Source organism: Apodemus sylvaticus, chromosome 10 (assembly GCF_947179515.1).
Source record: "Apodemus sylvaticus chromosome 10, mApoSyl1.1, whole genome shotgun sequence".
Classification (NCBI taxonomy): domain Eukaryota; kingdom Metazoa; phylum Chordata; class Mammalia; order Rodentia; family Muridae; genus Apodemus; species Apodemus sylvaticus.
Window position 1 is genome coordinate 63948466 of NC_067481.1, and position 20758 is coordinate 63969223.

At 47.8% G+C, this 20758-nt stretch overlaps 1 protein-coding gene across 1 annotated transcript in view; it reads right to left on the reverse strand.

The window, feature by feature from the left end:
- Positions 1-4063: 4063 nt before the first annotated feature.
- Drc3 (dynein regulatory complex subunit 3) overlaps positions 4064-20758 on the reverse strand; it is a 35067-nt gene continuing 18372 nt past the window's right edge. Inside the window, exons 7-12 of the mRNA XM_052194004.1 lie at positions 19587-19761; positions 13329-13460; positions 10848-10918; positions 9290-9413; positions 4618-4749; positions 4064-4316 (exon numbers count right to left, since the gene is read on the reverse strand). Coding sequence (XP_052049964.1) covers positions 4203-4316; positions 4618-4749; positions 9290-9413; positions 10848-10918; positions 13329-13460; positions 19587-19761 — 748 coding nt within the window. The 3' untranslated portion in view covers positions 4064-4202. The remainder of the gene's footprint in view (positions 4317-4617; positions 4750-9289; positions 9414-10847; positions 10919-13328; positions 13461-19586; positions 19762-20758) is intronic.

Consider the following 20758-nt stretch of genomic DNA (forward strand, 5'->3'; position numbering starts at 1 on the left):
TTTCTGCTCTATGGATTCCTCCTCCTCTTCTTCCTCCTTCTCCTTTCTTCTCCTTTTAGATAGTACCCAGGTGTACAACTATGTAGCTGGAACAATGTAGCTCAGTCTGGCCTTAAATGTGGAATTGCCCTGCCTCAACTTCCTAAGTGTTAGGATTACAGGTGTGTACCACCATACCTGTCTCTGAGCTACTTGAATTGGGAAAAAGTTAATTTTATTGTTTTATGTGTATGTCTGTTTTGGCTACATGTATGTGCACCATGTGTACATTTCTTTCCTACAAGAACATATATTGGGTATGGAGATATTTGCCCTGCCCTTGAGTAGCCAGGTGTGGCTAGGGAGAGGTAGAAGCCACCAGGGTGCTGGCTAAAAGTGTGATCAACCTGGGAAGCAGATGGAACAGCTGGTATGACATGAGCATGGCCCTGCTCCCCTTGGGCCTTTGAGCTCACTGTTTTGGAGAGAGGTGCGTTGGGCCCAGGATGAGGAGACATAAAAGCTTATGGATGGCAGCGAGCTAAATACCACAGTGCCTCCCACAGCACCACTGTGGAGCCTTGCTCCTTTGAGGAAATTATACAAACTGTGGACCCTTTCATGCTGTTTTGGACCAGCTAAGTTTTTAGTATCCTTAGCTGCTGAATCCCTAGTCCAGTTGGCACTGGTTTGGAACAGATGGTGGTGGGCCTTCAGAGAACCGGCCCACTCTATAAAAGGATCTACCACATAATGTTAATTTCTGAGATGTTTACAGATTTAGAAATGTATTTGAAGGACATGCAAATGTACTCAGAGGCACACACATGGGAAAGCAGCCCATACAGGGGCCAGGGGCCAGGTGACAGCTGGGAACAGTTTGGAGAATTTTGTACTTAGGTAAGGTACAAGTGCCACCTAACAAGGTGACTGAGAACTTCCTACAACAGCTTGTGTCCATACAGAAAAAAAGCAAAACAAAACAGGAGCCACACTAGGCATGATGCTGCACACCTTTAATTCCAGCACCTGGGAGGCAGAGGCAAGGAGATCTCTGAGTTTGAAGCCAGCCTGGTCTACATAGTGAATTCCAGGTCAGCCAGGGCTATACATAGGGAGACCCTGTCTCAAACAAACAAACAAACAAACAGACCCCCCACATACAGGAGTGTCAACTCAGAGGGCACCTTCATGAGTAGGAGAAGGCACACCCAGAAGGCATAGGTTGTTGAATGAGAATTCCAGTTTTGGGGGTGGGCTACCTCCCTGAGTTGTTTGTAGGGGAGGTTCCTTAGGTACACACATAATATACCCAGGTCCTGCTGCTGTCGGCTGCATGCCAAAAGCAGAACCAGAAGCTCCTTCCCAACTGGCTCGGGCTGGCTGGTTGAAAGCACTGTGCCAGCTGCAAGGGGAGGATTCTCACCAATGATCCTCCTTAGCTGTGGACCTTGTGTCTTAGGCCGTCAACATGCCATCTGTGCAAGATCTGCACAGGTACAACAGTGAGTAGCATGAGTCATGGGTACAAAAAAACCACGTTCCATTTGGATTTAAGACCCACTCCGGCGGTGGTGGCGCATGCCTGTAATCCCAGCACTCTAGGAGGCAGAGGCAGGCGGATCTCTGAGTTCGAGGTCAGCCTGGTCTACAGAGTAAGTTCCAGGACAGCCAGGGCTAGACAGAGAAACCCTGTCTCAAAAAAAACAAATCCAAAAAAAAAAAAAAAAAAAAAAAGACCCACTCCACAGTGGGGACCCATGCCAGGACAAAACCCTCTGTGTCTTTCATTCTTGCTCTTTCTGCATACCCTACCCATCTCCAGTCTTTTTATTTTATTTATTTATTTATTTATTTATTTATTTATTTATTGACAGTATTTCTAACCCAGTCTTGTCTTAAATTCATTATATGGGTAAAGATTCACTATATGATCTTGAACTTCTGATTTTCCTGGGATTACAGGTGTGTGCCTATCTTAGGGTTTTACTGCTATGAACAGATACCATGACCAAGGCCACTTTTTTTTTAATAAATTAAAAGTATTCCTTTTGGTTTTTTATAAGCTTTGAAGATTTATTTATTTATTTATTGTATGTGAGTACACTGTAGCTGTCTTCAGACACACCAGAAGAGGGCGTCAGATCTCATTACGTATGATTGTGAGCCACCATGTAGTTGCTGGGATTTGAACTCAGGACCTTAGAAAGAGCAGTCGGTGCTCTTAACCGCTGAGGACCATGGCCACTCTTATAAGGACAACATTTAACTGGGGCTGGCTTACAGGTTCAGAGGTCCAGTCTACGGTCATCAAGGCAGGAGCATGGCATCGTCCAGGCAGGCATTATATAGGAAGAACTGAGAGTTCTACATTGTATTCCGAAGACAAACAGGAGAAGACTGGCTTCCAGACAGCTAGGAAAGGGGTCTTAAACCCTATGCCAACAGTAACATGCATACTCTAAGACCACACCTCCAAGTAGTGCCACTCCTTGGGCCAAACATATTCAAACCACTACAGTGCCCCAGTCTGGTTTTAAGTTTTTGTTTGTTTGTTTGTTTGTTTGTTTGGTTGGTTGGTTGGTTTTGGTTTTTTGGATTTGGTTTTTTGGAGACAGGGTTTCTCTGTATAGCCCTGGCTGTCCTGGAACTCTGTAGACCAGGCTGGCCTCGAACTCAGAAATCCGCCTGCCTCTGCCTCCCAAAGTGCTGGGATTACAGGCGTGTGCCACCACCGCCCAGCTTTAAGTTGGTTTCTAATGTTTGTGCTTATGCTTAGAGATTTTTGCTGGGGTTAGCCTTAGTCAGCAATGCTTCTTTTTGTATTAAAGAGTGGTGGGTACTGTAGAGACACACCCGACCAAACTCCTGGGAACAAGTGGATATTGAGGCATAGCAGTCAGTGTTCGGCCCTGAATGCATGAAAATAACTATGCATGTCTAGCAGTCACCCTCACCAGGGTACAGGGAGCACTGTAGCAGAGGCAGAGGCCAGAGCAGTGTATGCGGAACTCTGGTCCTCTGGGCATGGCTTGATCACTGACATCTGGGAATCAGCAGCTGTGATCACCTACATGAGTCCCTCACAAGACTGACTCAGTAATAATTCCCACATGGGAGGAGAAAAGAGCCAGTAAGGTTGCTGTCCTCGCCAGGGATGTAGACCAGTAATTACCGGTTGCTAGAGGGAAGGCGAGACTCCGTCTGCAGATTTCCCATGTTCCTGTAAGTACTCCTAATTAAGCCCATTGGCCATTATGCTAGACTTGGTCATATTTCTTTGGTCTGTTGTTGCCCTACCCGAAGTAAGTAGAAATAAGCTCCCCAGGAGAAGCTACCCTGTATCCCTAAAAGCCCATGTGTCAAATGCCAATGCCCCTGGTCTTGCTATTAGGTGGCAGAGCCTCATGGGAGATCTTTAGGTCATTGAGAACATGCTATTAAAGGAGATTCTGAGCCCCTCCCCCACCCTTCCTCTTCATCTCACTTTTTGGCTGTGAAGTGGGTCATTTTGCTCTGTTTGTGCCTGCCATGATGGTACCAACTGATCATGGACTGGACCCTATGAAGCTAAGATCTAGAATAAACTCTATAAGGTGACTATGAGTGGTATCTGTTACAGTGAGGGGAAGCTAACACACATGTGTGTTTCCACTCATCTTCCACACGGGAGCATGGGAGTCCTGAGTGCACTCTCCACACAGCCACCTCCAGTCTTAGCAGCAGGCTCTGCTTCCTGATGCGGTGCCTAGTGCAGGAGCAATGTACCTGGGTAACCAGTCCCTGATTTGATCTGGATCAAGTTCTGAGCTAAAGGGCGCTATGGCCTCTGCCTTCAAGAGCAACCCAGGCCTCAGTGCTGTGAGGGGGCAGGGAGCTTCAGCTTCTTGCTTCCCTGGTCCTCACTCAGCATCCAGAGTTGGAAAAGATAATGCCTGCGTCCCATGATGGCCATGGCCTGCGGAAGAGCACTAGCACTAGCACGAGGTCAGCGTTCTGCTATAGCCACACCTCCGGCTGATGCCAGCCCCCAGACATGTTTGTGTGGATGGTTCTGGATCTGCTCATATACATGATCTCCCTCTAAGAGAACACTGACACCGGACCTTTATTTTTCTCTATATTGAAAATTATTACCAACAGTGTTGAGATGGAGCGAATGAAAGAAATCCCATAACTCTTAGGGGCTGGGTCCACCCTCTAGAGGGGGCAATGGCTGACACCTAGTCTATAATGTCTCCACATTCCAGGTTGTCCAGTTCACTCTGCATGTGGTCGACGAATTGGTTGATCTCCTTCACTCGCTTGCGGTTCCTCATGATCTCATCTTTGTGAATCTGGGGAATGAAAGGAACGCCAGGGCACAGTGTCTATGATAGCTGACATCATTTACTGAGGCCCAAGAGACAGGGAAGATACTTACCTCAGAGCCCAACCCACAACATGCACTGCTGGTCCTCCTCTGAGGCAGGAGTAACAGATACAACGAGGTATGACCGGGCCACAACACCTTCTTTGCAGAAGTCAACAACCCTTACTTCGTTTTCTTTTCTCTACTTTGTTTCTCATGGAAAATAGCACATTCTGATTGGTGAAAACTCAAGCCACCAGCTGGGTGGCTTGGCATTCGTTACTCACCTTGTCTACTAGATGTGCACACCAAGAGTTGATTCCAGTCACCAGCTCATCTTCTCGGTTGTCAATCTTGAGGAGGTGGATGTCATGTGATGCCCCAACGGCATTAACAATTGTGTCTTTGTCAACAAAAAGCTGGAAAGTGAGACGGTCCAAATGAGATGTGTGTTATCATGCCCCCGGCACAGAGGCCCCTGGGAGTTCCCAGGCTGTGGGACACACTTAGAGAGCCCATACTGTATCAGTCACTTTGTGCCAGCTCATCCTCAGGCAACAGCCTGCTCCCCAACCTGAGCTGTGACAGGTGTCATGCTGCAGTCCCCATTAAAAGCATGTTTTCTCCAGGGAGATGGCAGGTGGCTAGCCAAGGCAGCCTTACTAGGTATATCAGTTCTCACAAAACTCTTTCTAGGTAGTCCTAAACCTCTGCCCAGGCACGTCTGGCTGAGGGTCTCTGGGCTGTTCAAACCCTGGGCTCTGTAAACTGATAGGTGTCCATCTCCTATATGTCTCTGCTACTTCTCCCAGAAACAGAATCAAGCTTTGGTTCCACGGGGGTCTGCTTTGCCTTGGCTTGTTCCTGGCACTGTTTGGTCCTTATAGAGAGGTAGTACAACTCTTCACCTTCTAGTGAGCCTGGCAGGCTCTAGATGCAGACTCTGGCTGGAATGGAGGAAATGTAGCACATTTTCGGGGGCAAGGGAAACTTGTTGGAGGTCTGAGGAATCAGTGCTCCACTCTGAGTCCTTTACTTGGCAAAGGACCTGGGTGTCCTCTGTTGAGGATCTGCAGGTAGAGCATACATAGGAAAGCACTACTTTCCTATGAGGTGCACAGAGTTTCAGGTTTTGCAGGGTTTGACTTTGCAATATCTGCATTGACTTTTTATAACATGGCCACAAAACAGAGAATCTAAAATCCCAATGCACTTATATCTATTTGGATTTTTGGGTCAGAGAGAGATATACAATAGTACTTTCTTTGTTTTGCTTCATTTTTCAAAGTATCAGTTAGCCTTATACCCTCTAAAAATATGTTCTGTCTGTTCCTGAAATGTTAATGTTCCTACACAAGGAAATATTCTTTGATCAAATACCTCCAGGCTCCCAGAGTTAGACTCCCAGGGCACAGATGCTGAGCGGAGTTCTGTGGCAAACGGATTTTCTCTCTTGCCTTCTCTTTCCTCGACTTACTGGCCACAGACTCTGTTGCAGAACAGTGTCTGCGGGATGACAGTTTGCCACAGAACGCCATGTGAGAAAAGCCAGGTTATCTGACGTGGGGGAGTGGATCAGCACAGTCACGCCATAGAAACCACAGGAAGCCATTCAGTTCCTTCTAACTCCAGGCAACAAGTCCAGGCTCCAAGGAAGATCAGACAATAAAAACCTGACAGAACTGGGTGCTCAGGAGCAAGTGTCCTGAGGCCTAGTAACAGGTGTCTTTTAGTTTTGAACCTTTATCTTTAAATTATATTTAAATGACACAAAGATAATATGAATTTTCCCATAAACTCTGCCTTCTTGTCAGAATGTTATATAGTAAATAACATCCTATTATACACAAATTAAGAGTCTGCATAACCAGCTGGGCGGTGGTGGCACACCTGTAATCCCAGCACTCTGGGAGGTAGAGGCAGGCGGATTTCTGAGTTCAAGACCAGCCTGGTCTACAGAGTGAGTTCCAGGACAGTCAGAGCTACACAGAGAAACCCTGTCTCGAAAAAACAAAAAACAAAAAACAAAAAAAGAGTCTGCATAACTGAACACTATTTCACAATATGGTGCACAGGCTTGAAGCTATGCAATATTTAAGCTTCAAATAGCTCAGGAAAGAACAAACTTTATCATTATCATTATGACTATCATTTTAAAAGGCTCTGATCTTAAGTCTCTGCTAAAGTGTTTCACTGAAACTATTATTTGTTCAAGGAAGAATGCCAGATGCAGGGATGAGAACACATCCACTTAGGCTAATGAATAAAATACTGTTACTAAATGGCCGCCATCAAGGTCAGGTCATTTAAAAAGGAAGATTCACTCTTCAGTCTGGACACACTGTATCAACCAGAGCCGGTACTTCAATAAAATAAGCATTTCCTGCAACTTTGAAAGGTTTTCTTGAAGACAGTTACAGAACACACCTGGTAAAGATGACAAGATTATTCCAGGTCATGGGTTATGCCTGAGACACTATCCCATCAGGGAGAAGCACAGACACTGCACATGCATACACATGCTACACTCCCACACATGCTCCCCCTCACCACTGAAGCCTTGAGGGTCAGCCAGCACTAAGTATAGCAGCACTTAGGTCCCAAACAGTGCCGCAGGTTGCAATAAGAATTACAGAGCAAGAAAGGGGAAATGCCCACTTTCAGGTCCTGAAATGTCTCTTGGGAGACTTCATACTCAGCTTGTAGGTTAGTTCACTGATTCTCCAAGCAGCAAGCCCCATCTTTAGTTGCTGACTGTCCTGCCACAGCCCCAGAAGAGGAGTCTTGAAAGGTCTTGGCTTTTCTGTCCTGGGCTGACAGGAAAATCTGCCTCCTGAGTGCTGGGAGGCTGGCTCTCCATGATGTTTTGAAGGCAATAATCTATTCTAGTCTTACTAGTGAGTCTAAGACTGTTTAAGTGGCGAGGCAGAGCCCCGTGGCCCAGTGCCATGAGCAGCCCCCCTCCCCCAAAGTGTCTGGCAGCTGTGGTGAGTAGGAAAGGCTTCGGTGCTCACTACAGTCACTGGCCCGGAACTGTTCATCAGACTCACAATTTGGACTCTTGCTCTGGTTGTACCATTCCCAGCTCATCTCAGTGAGCCTGCCTGGCCCAGGGTTCTCATCCATAACCTCACATGCTAACCGTGCTTCCTTTGGTGAGGAAATGAGGTCACATGTGACCAACAGGCTGGAGAGTGGTAATCCTCTAGTGGAGAAGCTTTGTTGCAGGATACTATAGTACCAGACACAGCCACTTGGGTGAGAGGGAAAGCTGGCCTGCCTCTCTGCTAAGAACCTCTGGGCCCAGATCTCACTATGTGCTATAGTGCATGTTTCAGTGATGTTTTTCACCCAGTGTCACAGACCGAGGGAATCTGCCATCCCATGAGGACTGTCAGAGACGTCAGAACCTCTCAGAGGTGACTTGCTTCTTGGTTAGGGAAGGGTAGCATTTCCTGCATGCTCGACAGTGAGCTGAATAATAAGTAACAGGTTGGTGTGGCTGTGACCCTGCATCTTGCTGCTGTGTTGGGTGTCGGTCCTAGTCTCAGAACAGAAGCTATGGAGTCAAGGCTGCTGACCTTCTATCTGCATAGCTCAACCCAGCTCCTGGTAAAGTAAATATTTAGTGAATACATGTGTTCATTCTCCCAGTTCCAAGATCATCCCTGGCTGCTGTGCTGGCGCAGACAGGAGGACCATGGTGATAAAAAGATGACCTCTGCCCTCCCTCACAAGTTTATGTACAGTATGAATACATGTGGAAACAAATCAACATGAAGCTGAGTTTAGAACTGTGATGAGCTTCAGGCCTGACAGGGTCTGGAGAGAGACAGAAGTTTAAGAGGTACTGGGGCGGGTGGGGGGTGGCTCTCAGGAGAGCTAACACTTGAGTGGAATCTAAACGGCAAGGGCGAGAAAGGCACATAGAGCTGAGGAATGAGCATCCTGCCAGACAGATTGTGGACCAGCTAGTTTTATGTCAACTTGATGTAAGCTAGAGACTTCAGAGAGGAGGCAGTGTCATCTGAGAAAAAAATGTCTCCATGAGACCCAGCTGTAGGGCACTTTCTCAATTAGTGATCAATGGAAGAGGGCCCAGCCCATTGGGAGTGGTGCCGTTCCTGGGATGTGATGGACCAGGGTTCTTTTTTTTTTTTTTAAGATATGTTTACTTGCCGGGCGGTGGTGGCACACGCCTTTAATCCCAGCACTTGGGAGACAGAGGCAGGTGGATTTCTGAGTTCGAGGCCAGCCTGGTCTACAGTGAGTTCCAGGACAGCCAGGGCTACACAGAGAAACCCTGTGGGGTGGGGGGGGGGGGGGGAGGCAAGGAGGAGCCAGCAGCAGGCAGGCAAAGGGCAGCTGGAACATGGCCTGGTGGTAGCACTGTGATATAGAGCAGCTGAGGAACTAAGCAGGGTACAAACAAAGCAGGCCCCCGAGGGCAAGGATTTGGACCTGTGCCCATTCATCCTGCCTGGAGCCCTTTCCTAAGGCATCCGCATGCTGCTGCTGGAACTCAGGGGAGACTCATAGATGCCCCCTTAGGTGTAGATATAGATTCCCTAGGATTTATTACTATCTGCCCTGGTGGAAACTGGTATAGCCTGGCACCGGACCAGACATGAGGCTTGTGGGCATACGGGTGTTGTGCAGCCCTCCACCTGATGGTGGAGATAACTGAGGGAAAATTGTGACTGTTACCTCTGTCTGTAACTGTGCCAGAAGACTCCACAGAGAGGAACTTGTGATAACCACGGTACCAACTGTAAGCACCTTCCTTGTTTAGCAGTCAGTGTTCCTGCAGAGCAGGCTTCTGTCTCCTTTACATGAAGGGACGAAGACTCGGGGAGCTTGTCATGCTTAGACAAGCCATGAGTAGGGCTGGATTTCACTTAGCTATGTGCTGCACCCCCAAAATGCTTACCATGCCGCAGCCCCTCTACCCTTACTCACAGCCCGCACATCGTCTGGTAAGTCCTCGTCCATCTCGCCCTTGAGGATCTTCTCCAGGGTGTTGATGGCGATCTCCAGGAGCTTCTCATGGTGATGGTTCTCCAAGTCCCGGCACTGAGCGATCCTGCAGTTGTGAGTTAAAGCCAGGAACAGAGCAAGCCTGGTGGCTGGGCCTCTGACCAACCAGGTCGTGTCATCCCTACTAGAGAGACCAGTCTCTTGAGTCTTAGAGTCTAAGGGTTCAAGAACTGCCCTGAGGTGCTGAGAGGCATCTTGAGCCATCAAGCTGTCACACACATGCAGCATCAGGTCGCCATATCATTCCTGTCCTTATACTGGGTCATTACTGTCCCTCAGTGCCAGCTCACCTCAGATCCTCAGTCTGCTTCCCCCCCCCCACCCCCTGCACCCCCCTACACCCCCCCATGGCTTCTCAACACTGCCGAAGACCTCACTGGTCTCCCATAATCTCTTACTCCTCCTATAGCAGCTGGAATACGCCTGAGGATCTGAGTAGCCAGTTCCAAGCTTAGAGCTCCTGGGAGCTTCCGGTCTCTGCCGTGGCCTGATAGTCTCATCTGGAAACTTGTTCCCTTCGGCCCATCTTGGGGCCTTTGCACACCCTGCTTCTGCTGTCTGGACTGTCTCTTCTTTCACCTGGTTCTTGTGGCTACCTGCAGGTCTTTGTGTGTGTGTTTGTGTGTGTTTAGGGAGGCCACTGACTCCATACCTTGCACACCACTTGCTACTTTAATGACTGTGCCAGACTCTGAGCCCCACGATGCCAGAACCTGAGTTCCTTCTGGGTGGAGCTTAGCACTTTGCCCCAATAAGGGCTAAAAAAATCCTAAGGGCTGTTCATGTTTCAAATGTTGGTTTCTAACCTAAACCATTAGCCTTGCTCCTTTTAACCTGTCCTGTCATTAATGTGGGCGTGGCCTAATCCCTGGGTGTTTTCCTGTAACAAAAGGTCTGACAGTGATTCTGAGGTGGCAGTGCTCCCATGAGCATCACCCACTTAGGAATACATGTAAGACTATTGGACAGCAGTCCCTCTGGGCATCCAAACTGGCATTCTAGCAAGGCTACCAATGCTGAGTGTTGAAAACACTTCAGTTGGTATGGAGTATCCTCTATGGTCACCAAATCTACATCCTGTCCACAGGGAGGGCTTCTTTCCTTGGTGGAAAGTGGTAGATTTTACATTCCTCTACTTTCAAAAAGGAACTAGGCCCTGCGGAAAGTGTTAACACTTTCTTGGGATGAGGGTGTAAGATTTCCTGCAAATCAATGGGGGATGAGTATTTTGGGTAAGAACTGAAGAATTATCTAAAGTGTTCAGTTTACTCTGTAGGAGGAGCAAAAGAGGGTGTGGCCCTGCAGCCTTCACTCATTTGCCCAAGGCTAGTCCCTACTTGCCCTTTCTTTCAGTCCTGGGGATTGAACCCAAGGCCTCACTTATCCCTTGCTTTTTGTTAAAAGCCCAGGCACACCTTAAACTCCGGAGCCCATGGGACCTTCCCATGGGGTAAGGTAGGGGTTGTCTCAGAAAGGATACAGACTTTGGACATTTTCAATAAATAGTCCCACCAAGTCAGTGATGTTTCTTTCAAATACATTTATGGTCTCCTGGAAAGGATATAAAAGATAGTCAATGTGTGTATAAACAGCCTTTGCACCACCTCAAAACACAGACTCTTAAAGGCAAATACCACCCTCCTTGCCTTTGTAGGGCAGATGGCTAAGGATTGACACCCCCCCACACCCCCCATCCCTGCTTCCAGTTTTGTTGCTTCCAGTGTCAGCTCACCACCCCCTTGAATGTTTATGCTGTCACTGGGTGGTTTGTTTTTTTTAGATTTACTTATTGTATATGTATATGTATATGAATATTTTGCCTATGTGTATGTAGGTGTACCACATGCCTGCCTGGTGCCTACAGAAGTCAGAAAGACGCATTGTATCCTCTAGAACTGGAGTTACAAACTGTTGAGAGCTGCCATGAGGGTTCTAGGAACCAAAGTCAGGTCCTCTGCAAGAGCAACAAGTGCTTTTAACCAACGAACCATCTCTCCAGCTACTGCCACTGGGCTTTAGGATTTTTAATGTACATTTGTGTGTGTGTGTGTGTGTGTGTGTGTGTGTGTGTGTGCATCTATAGGCCAGAGGACAATTTGCAGAGTCAGTTCTTTCCTTCTACCACACGGGTCCGTGGACTCATCAGGCTTGGTGGGAAGAACCGTTACCCACTGAGCAGGATCACCTTGCCAGCCCTGGCCTGACCCTTTTGCCTATGTAGCTGCCTCCACCAGGACCAAGTACCCTGGCCTCACTCCCTCATCCCTGAATGAATTCCTTCCTTCTAGGCCTGTCAGCAGCATCTGCCCATCCTCTCCACAACACAACGGAGGCTGATTTCAGGAGTCAGCTCTATTCCAGGGAGCTCATTTAATTTCTCTCGGCCTCTACTTCCCCATATGTGAGACAGTTTTTCTATATAGTATGGTGGCTAGTGGGGTAAATTAGCTACAGTATGCAAATGGTTTGCCACATATTTGGCAGATCCAGGAGCTTGGGTAAGTGCTGATGGTCACCCTAGATTGCCAACAACCAGCTGCTGTCCCTAGTACTAGTACTTAGCAGAGTACTTGGGGCCCAAGCAGATTTCAGTGTTGTTGAGAGACTAATGTGATTGATTAGGAACCCTCCTCCCCTGGATGATGCTTTCCTGACCCTCCATAGACCTCTCAGCACAGATGCAGGGCATCACAGGAGCCCATTCTCTCTCTCTCTCTCTCTCTCTCTCTCTCTCTCTCTCTTGTGTGTGTGTGTGTGTGTAGCATTTTGGTGAATACAAGTAAGGTTGTTGAAAGCACGGACAAGCATCTTCCAGCTTCAGGTGACCAGGTGACCAGCAACATGGCCAGGATGAGAGCATGGACCTGGGAGGTGTTCGGCTACTGGAAATAATCTCCCTGCTTGAAAGGATTGGAAGCCAGCAGCCCTCCCTGCACGCACTGCTTCTGCAGTACTTGAGCAGAGCAATTCCCAGTGGGAAATGAGCGGCTGCTGTGCTGTATGACAGCGGATCTATTCTGCGTAGGAAGTGCCATTTGATGTGTGAGGAATTGATTAGACACCATCTCTTAGCCCGGCTGTGGCAACATCTGAGGAGGTCCAATTCATCACGCCGCGTCCAGCCCCCCAGCCTGGCTGCCTGCAAACACACAAGTCACCCTGGCCACAGATGCTCTCGAGATGCCTGTGTTTTTCATTCTCCCAAGTCAGAGCCAAGTGACAGGCTCCTCACATTGCCCACCCCGAGACAGCAGGCTCAGACTGCAATGCTGATGGGTCTTTGTTTGGCTCCCGAGTGCAGGTCCACTTGTCTTATCAGCTCCTGAACGTCCCCTTGGGTCTCCTAAGAAGCCTGCACTCTGCTGAGGCTGTTCTAGGATGGCGGAGAGGAGATTTTCAGAGGACTAAGCTCACCTCTCATTCTCCAGAAGAATCCTTTCCCAGGCAGAAAAGAGAACAGTGTGGTTCTTTTCCTCTCTTTTTGTCTCTCTTTCTGTTTCTGTCTCCTCTCCCTCTCCCTTCTCGCCCCCACCCCCTCTCTCTTGCGTTGCTCAGGATGGAACCCAGGGCCCCTTCTGTGCTAAGCAGGCACTGAGCTATACTTCCAGCCCCTGACTTTAATGTATTTTAATAATTTTGGTAAAAGGTGATTTTGTGTGTGTGTACACATGCATACACTTGCATATGCACATGTACACATGCTCATGTTCATTCTATGTTGTGGTGCACATGTGTCTGTGGCCCTGTGCGCACACGGGATGAAGGCAAAGGGCAGCCTCAGGCACTGTTGGCCTTTTTAACTCCCACTGGCCTGGAACTGTTGGTGCTTGCTCAGCTGTTTGGCCAGTGAGTGCTTAGTGACCCACGAGTCTCCACCTGTCCGGTCCTCCCCTGTGTGTCCACTGGCAGGGTTCTGCAGCTGCCTGCGGAGGCCCCTGGCTAGACGCCCGTCTGGCTCTACCTCCAGCTGCTCCACCAGCTGCATCTCCAGGATCATGAGTGTGTTGAACAGCTCATTGATGTTCTCCGTGCACTCCGTCAGCTTTGTCTCGATGGTGGGCAAGTCGTTCTCCTCCCGGATGGCATTTAAGTTCTACAGACAGAAAACCGCACTTGAGGACTTAGTAGTTAGCCGTGCAGGAGTGAGTGATGATTTGGTTTTATGGGTAAAACTTAGAGTCTGGAGCTGAAGGGCCAAGTTCAAGTGTCAGCCTGCCTGCCATGCTAGCTCCCAGAGCTTTGGGGACGCTGCCTGCTGCTCTGGCACACGGTACACAAAGGTACCTGAAAGCGGCAAGCATGAAAAGAGCGCGGCCTACCCTCACCTCCCCGGGAGAGGAAGGGGAAATTCCTGTGGGCAAGGTTCTTTCCCAGTGCTAGGAGAAAAGACATTCTTCCCCCCATCCCCAAGACAGGATTTCTCTGTGTAGCCCTGGCTGTCGTGGAACTCACTCTGTAGACCAGACTGGCCTCGAACTTAGAAATCTGCCTGCCTCTGCCTTCCAAGAGCTGGGATTACAGGCGTGCGCCACCTCTGTGGGGCAAAGGAAGACGTTCTTATCAGGAGAGATGGGAGCCAAGATTGGGCAAAGTCTGTGCAAAAATCAAGCTTTAAAAAGTGATTCATAGGTCTGAATAGGTAACTCAGCAATGAAAAACACTTGCTACTCTTCCAAAGGACCTAGGTTCAATTCCCAGCACAGACACGTGCAAGCAAAACACTTGTACACATAAAATAGAAATAATAATAATAATAACAACAACAACAATAATAATAATTAATTCATACCAGGCATGGTGGCACATGCGTGTAATCCCAGCACTTGTGAGGCAGAGATAGCAAATTCAGGAGGATTGGGAGTATGAAGCCAGCCTAAGGTTTGTAGTTTGGAGCTGGAATGAGACTCTGTGTCAAAAACCCACAAACCAAAACTCAGAAACCATACAAATGTAAAAAAAAAAAAAAAAAAAAAAAAAAAAAAAAAAAAAAAAAACCTTAGAAAGAAACAAAGTAAACCTTGCCAGCAAATCACATCTCTACTAACCACAGTCGTGTTCTCAGAGTTTTATACACTTGTCCAGTCTGGTACGATCATTGCTACACAATAATGTCTCAGTCAGTGACATACTGCGTGGATGACAGTGGCTCCATCAGACAGTGATGCTCAAAAGTTCCAACCACCTAGCAATACCGTGGTGTCCCCACAGTGACGATCACCTAGTAACATACTTCTCAGAACGTATCACCAGCATAAAGTGACGTATTGTCATGTAGGAAGCTCCCAGCCCTGCTTTTTGCTGTTGCTTATTTCTTTCGAGATAGGGTCTCATGTATTCAAGGCTGGTCTTGAACTTGTGTAGTTGATGATGACCTTAATCTTTGATCTTCCTGCCTCTGCCTCCCGTGTGCTAGGATCACAGGCATGGAGTACTACCCCTGCTTTATGTAGTGTACCCATATAAGGACAAGTAAACTTTGGAAATAAAAGTTGCACACACATCACTGGGCTTGGCGATCAGGTGTGTACAACAAGGCCCAATGAGGTAGATGGAAAAACCCAGGACAGAGTCAGAGGAGGATGGCTCTTAGGGGCCGAACTTGGAGCCCTCAGAGCCATGTCTCCTGGGAACTTCTACAATATGGCCTCAACTTAGGCTGAGCATAGAAGGCACCTGGGAAGCTCAGGATGCTCCCAAAGTTAGATCATGCCCCAGCACCCTGAGTGGGCGCACCTGAGCCTAGGATGCACCATTTCTAGAACAGCTTGTGGGCTGAGATACAGGCGAGGTGCTCTGAGTCAGGTGTAGTGGTGACCTGCCTCTCCAGAGGGACTTGTTTCTAGGGAGAGTCAGGCTGCAGCCTGGTCCTCAGAGGATGCAAATGGATGGTATATAGGCCTCCCAAACCTAATGTATCTAGGGCCAAGGAAGAAATGTCAGGAAAGAAGTAGCTGGACAAAAACTGGGAACTTGTCCAGTCCACGGAGGTCAATCCTGAGGACAAGGGCCTCCAGATAAGCCGGAAATCACACATTGTCTTCCTGTGAAATTGTTCATTTCCACTGTGTGTGTGTGTGTGTGTGTTAGAGAGAGAGAGAAAGAGAGAGAGAGAGGAGAGAGAGAGAGAGAGAGGTAGAAAGCACATGTGGGCACTCGCCATGGTCAGGAAACACCTTCATGAGTTGGTTCACCTTGTCCCTTGCTGAGGTGGGGTCTCTTGTTTCTGCCGCAGCACACTGTTAGGCACTCGAGGCTAGCTGGCTCTCAAGCTTCTGGGAGAACCTCTCTTTGATTCCCACTGTCAACAGGAATGCTGAAATCCCAGCGCACACCACGGCATCTCACTGGTTATGTGGGTTTGGAGGCCTGAACTCAGGTTGTCAGGTTTTCAGGGCCAGGGCCTTTTACCTGCGGAGCCATCCCCTGCCCTTTGACTAGGCTTTTAAGAAAAAGCAGACTTTTCCATTAGCATTTCACAAAGACCTGCAATCTAAAATGAATTAAGCGTTCTGGGCTGGGAAGACAGCTCAAAGGGTCAAAGTATTTGCTGCCCTAACCTGAGAACTTGAGTTTGAGCCTTGGATTTCATGGTGCAAGGAGCCAACCAACTTCTGAAAGCTGTTCTCTGATGCTTTGGCATGCATGCATGTACTAATAACACATGCAAACACACACCACATACATGCAAACATACAGATGGATAAAAATTTTAAAAAGATTTCTGCTTTGCCCCAGCCATGGTGGCAAGGGCTTGCAACCTCAGCTTCTTCAAGATGAGACAGGAGGATCCAAACTCAAAGCTATCCTGGACAACTTAGTAAGATCTGTCTCAAGATTAAAAAAAAAAATCTCTGATACCTAAAACGGTCTCATTTCTAGGACAATGGCTTTGTTAGGCCTTACTGATCTATAGTCACCCCTCTTCCTGATTCTCCTAACACAGGGCTCCCCTCTGCCAAATGAGCTTCTAAGATAGCAATCAAGGGCTGGGCAGTGGTGGCACACGCCTTTAATCCCTGCACTTGGGAGGCAGAGGCAGGCAGATTTTTTAGTTCGAGGCCAGCCTGGTCTACAGAGTGAGTTCCAGGACAGCCAGGGCTACACAGAGAAACCCAGTCTTGAAAAACAAAACAAACAAACAAAAAAAGATAGCAATCAAGGAGTCTCCCCCTCCCCCACACAGGCTCTTCCTTCCCCCACTGCTCCACAGCTGCACTCCAGCTGCTTCTCATCTGCACTGTTCTCTATCAAAGCAATATCTCATCACAGCTGATGTCTTCAAGTCACCTGCCTCACCCCACTTCTGCTCTGGTTTGTCTAACCAGCAAGTGGAGCCTGGTACCACTTCCCTTGCCCAGCCCTCCCCAAAAAAAGTGGCACCAGGAAATAATGCAGGGTCCAGAGAGGCAGAGGGTGGGCTAGATTCATGCCCCAAAGTGAATGACAGTGAGTCCTTCTGCTTCCTGACCATCACTTCCAGGAGAAATGCCCAGCTCAGCTTTCCGGAAGGGAATATGTGTTTCCCTTTACTTACCCAGAGCATCAAATCCATTACAACCAGTCATCTTCCTTCCCTGAGCTCAGCCCAGTGTCTGTAAGTCTTTATAAAGGGTCAGTATCCCAACTTTATATTTTGACCATTTCCCATTGTTCCAAGACTGTAAAGGGTCTCAAGGATGATTCTCAGTACACCCTTCTCCACTTCTGTTCCAGCTCTTCTCAATCCTCATCTCTTTTTGGTTCATTGTTTTGAGACAGAAATTTCCTGTGTCCTAGGCTGTCCTGGAATTCACTATGTAGTCCATGCTGGCCTAAGTTCACATCAGGCCTCTTGCTACAGTCTCCTAGGTGCTGAGATCACAGCATGCACCATCATGCCCAGCTCCTCCTAATCTTGTAAATGGATTGGGAATGCTCTAAATTGTATGTCTTTGGGATGGGTATGTCCATTTTCACTCTAAGAGTCTGGACTGAGCTTTACCAGAGCCATATGAGTGTGGTAAAGTCTAGGCTCTTGCCTGTCACACGCATATTACCATCTGCATAATCATGAAGGACTTAGTATTCATTGTCTTCAGTTAGCTTCCCATCACCCCAGGAAAAGGACTCTCCAAGTGTGGTAGGGAGGATTTTGCTTAAGAATCATACATCAAGAACATGATTCATGAAGTCCTCCTTCAACATCCTTTCCCTTGGTTCTTCCAAGACCCCAATGTTCTGGTAACTCTCCCTGCTTGAGCATCAGTAATAACACAGTAGAATAAGGAATAAAGCTTGAGAGACCAGGAGAGTAGTTTGGGCCAGGGAAGATATTAGTGAGACCAGAAATGACAAGAACTATCCAAATAGCATATCATTCCTAATTGCAACATGGGGTGTGTCTGTCTGTGAGTATTTCACAGAGAAACAAGCCCCCAGTCTCTCCATGGTAGGCAAGCACTCTACAACGTCCCTAGTCCTCTTTCATTCATTAATTAATTTTGAGACAGGGTCTCATTAAGCAGCCCTAGATGCCCTAGAATTTGCTATGTAGACCAGACTAATCTAAAACTAACAGGGTTCCACTTGCTTCTGCCTCTCAAGTACTGAGACTAAAGTTGTAAGACATCTATTAGTTTGAGACAGAGTCTCACTAAATTGCCCAGGGTGGCCTTGAATTTATAATCTTCCTTCCTCAGATTCCTAAGTACCCGGGATTAGATGCCTACTCTACCAGGCTCAGCTGGAATTGTCTGTTCTTTGCCATTACATAGTCAGGTAACGAGTCTTTGAGGGCTGACCCTCATCTTGACACCATCATTGTAGTATCTGTGCCTCCCTTAGTACCAAGCAGCATTGAGCAAATACATGCTTAGTGGACGCATGTATTAGAGGACACAGAGGTCTTCCTAAACACTGTTCTGTGGCAGCTACCAAAGAGGGTTTCACATTGCCTGGAATGTTAGCCAATATCTAACCTTACCCACCATACTTATCAGTGTGACCAGTTGGCTCTGAGCATTAAATTAAGAATATGAGAAAATTAAAAAGGTCTGAGGGTGTGTTTCAGTGGTGGAGTACTTGTCTAGTCCATGGGAGGTCCCAGGCTCCATCCCTAGTACTAAACACTGTTAACACTAAGACCCCCACCTGTTTTATAAATAACTCCACCTAGGCCAGGCACAGCAGTATCTACAGTCCCAGTTACCAGAGAGGCTGAGGAAGTGGGGTTGCTTAAATTCAGGAATTTGATATGAGCCTTGGCAATACTGTGAGGCTTTATCTCTAAAAATAGCATTACTATTACTACTTCAAATTTTAAACCTCAATTTAAAAATAACAGTGGTGGCACAATTTGCCTTTAATCCCAGCAAGTGGATCTCTGTGAGTTCAGGGATGGCCCAGTCTACATAGTGAGTTCCAGAATAGTCAACACAGAGAAACCCTGTCTTGAAAAACAAACAAACAAACAAACAGAATAACCAAAAGAAACAACTAAAGCTGGGCAGTGTTGGCGCACGCCTTTAATCCCAGCACTTGGGAGGCAGAGGCAGGCAGATTTCTGAGTTCAAGACCAGTCTGGTCTATAGAGTGAGTTCCAGGACAGCTAGAAACCCTGTCTCAAAAAACCAAACCAAACAAACAAACAAAACACACACACAAAACAAACAAACAAAATAACCAAAAGAAACAACTGCCCTTTAATGACTCCTACTTGGCTGGACCCTGAACACTGGCCCTTCGAGCTTGCTGCTTGCTCTGCTGGGACAAAGGCCCCAGGAATCTCAAGTTTCCTGGCCCTTCTCTGGAAGTGTCTTTCCAGAGCTCTAGGACATCCCTGATCATTTTGCTCACTCAGGTAAGAAAGGTTTTAGCCCAGGGCTGTGTTCCTTACAAGGTGGGAGCTGCTAAGAGCATCACAACTCTAGCATGAAAGGGCCAGGCAGAGTGGGCCTTGGAAACACCTGCTCAATGAATGAATGAACCAAAGGAAGCCTAGGGTGCTATCATTTATCATCATCATAGTAGTGGCACAGACAATACCACTGTTAACACTGATGATGAGATGGGGTGACCATGAATCTTAGGGGTATCTGATGTGGGGGAGAGTTTCAGTGGAGCTGTGTGTGGTGCCTTTTGGTGAAGTTGTGATCCTTGGCACATGGACACAGACTCGAGGCCTCAGGGGCCACCAGAGGGCATGGACATTGCAGCCCTGGAGCCAGACAAGAGAACTTACCAGCAGGTGCTTTTCCTCAAACTTGGCAACCTTGAGCTTGCCCTGGTCCTGGTTTTCCTGGATGGCCTCCTGTATGCACTCATTGAAGGTGTCTAACTCTACCTTTCGCTTTTCTTGCTGATTCAGACCATACTCGAAAATGTTCAGGCAGATGATGACAAATTTGTCCTTGTAGGTAAGTGGCTGTTAAGGAAGCTTGGGGCTCAAGGTCAGGCTGCTAGGATGATGACAAACATGTTGACCATTGCTTGTAGACCATGTCATGGAAACTGGGTCGTCTAGGTTCAAGTTATGGCTCTGATGCTGCTTCTGGGACCCACCTTAGCAAGTGACCTCTCTGGGCCTCAATGCCTTAACCTCAACTAAGGGCATGGAGGAAGCTACCACAAAGAGTCCTTTGGAGGGTGGGTGTGATGACATATACTTTTAATTCCAGAATTCATGGGGCAGAAGCAGGGGACCTCTGTGAGTAAGTCCCAAGCTAGCTAGAGCTATAACAGTGAAACCTTGTCTCAAACAAACAAACAAAAAAGCAAAAACCAAAAACACGTCCTTGGAAAGAGTATTGTGGGAATGTGTTCAGGTGATCAGATGCCTTTCCACAAATCCCTCAGCTTCACGGTGCTTAAGCCAAGAGCATAGGTCCCTGAGGAAGAGAGGCGGCCAGCAAGGAGAAGCCCTGCTCACTCTCCCTTCAGTGTTTGGGTTCTGGGTAGATACCCACTGAGAAAGTTTCAATGCAGCCACTGAGGTCTGGGCTCTGCCTTTAGCACACCAGAGCTGGTCAAGTAGCTGGGAGGCCCATGGGTGGAGGCTCTAACACAGGGGCTATGTATGGCAGGAGCCATCACAGGATCAGCCAGCCAGGAAAGGACCAGCCGCACCCCATGCCTGCGGTGGCACTGTCACGTGCCACTGTCTACAAGGCAGTAGACATCACACAATGCAGCAACTTTCATCCCTGGGGAATCCCCATCTTTCCCAAACTGCAATCCTCGTTAGGATTAGTCCCAAATAACACTTCCTTTATTAGAGATTCATCTTTGTATTTTTTCTGGAGGCTGACACCGGTGTTGGCAGCCCTACAGACCAGTCTGGGACTGGCTATCTCAATTTTCAGCCCTCGGGTTCAACCTTCCTACCTGTCTCCTGCTTACCACTGAATCACAGGG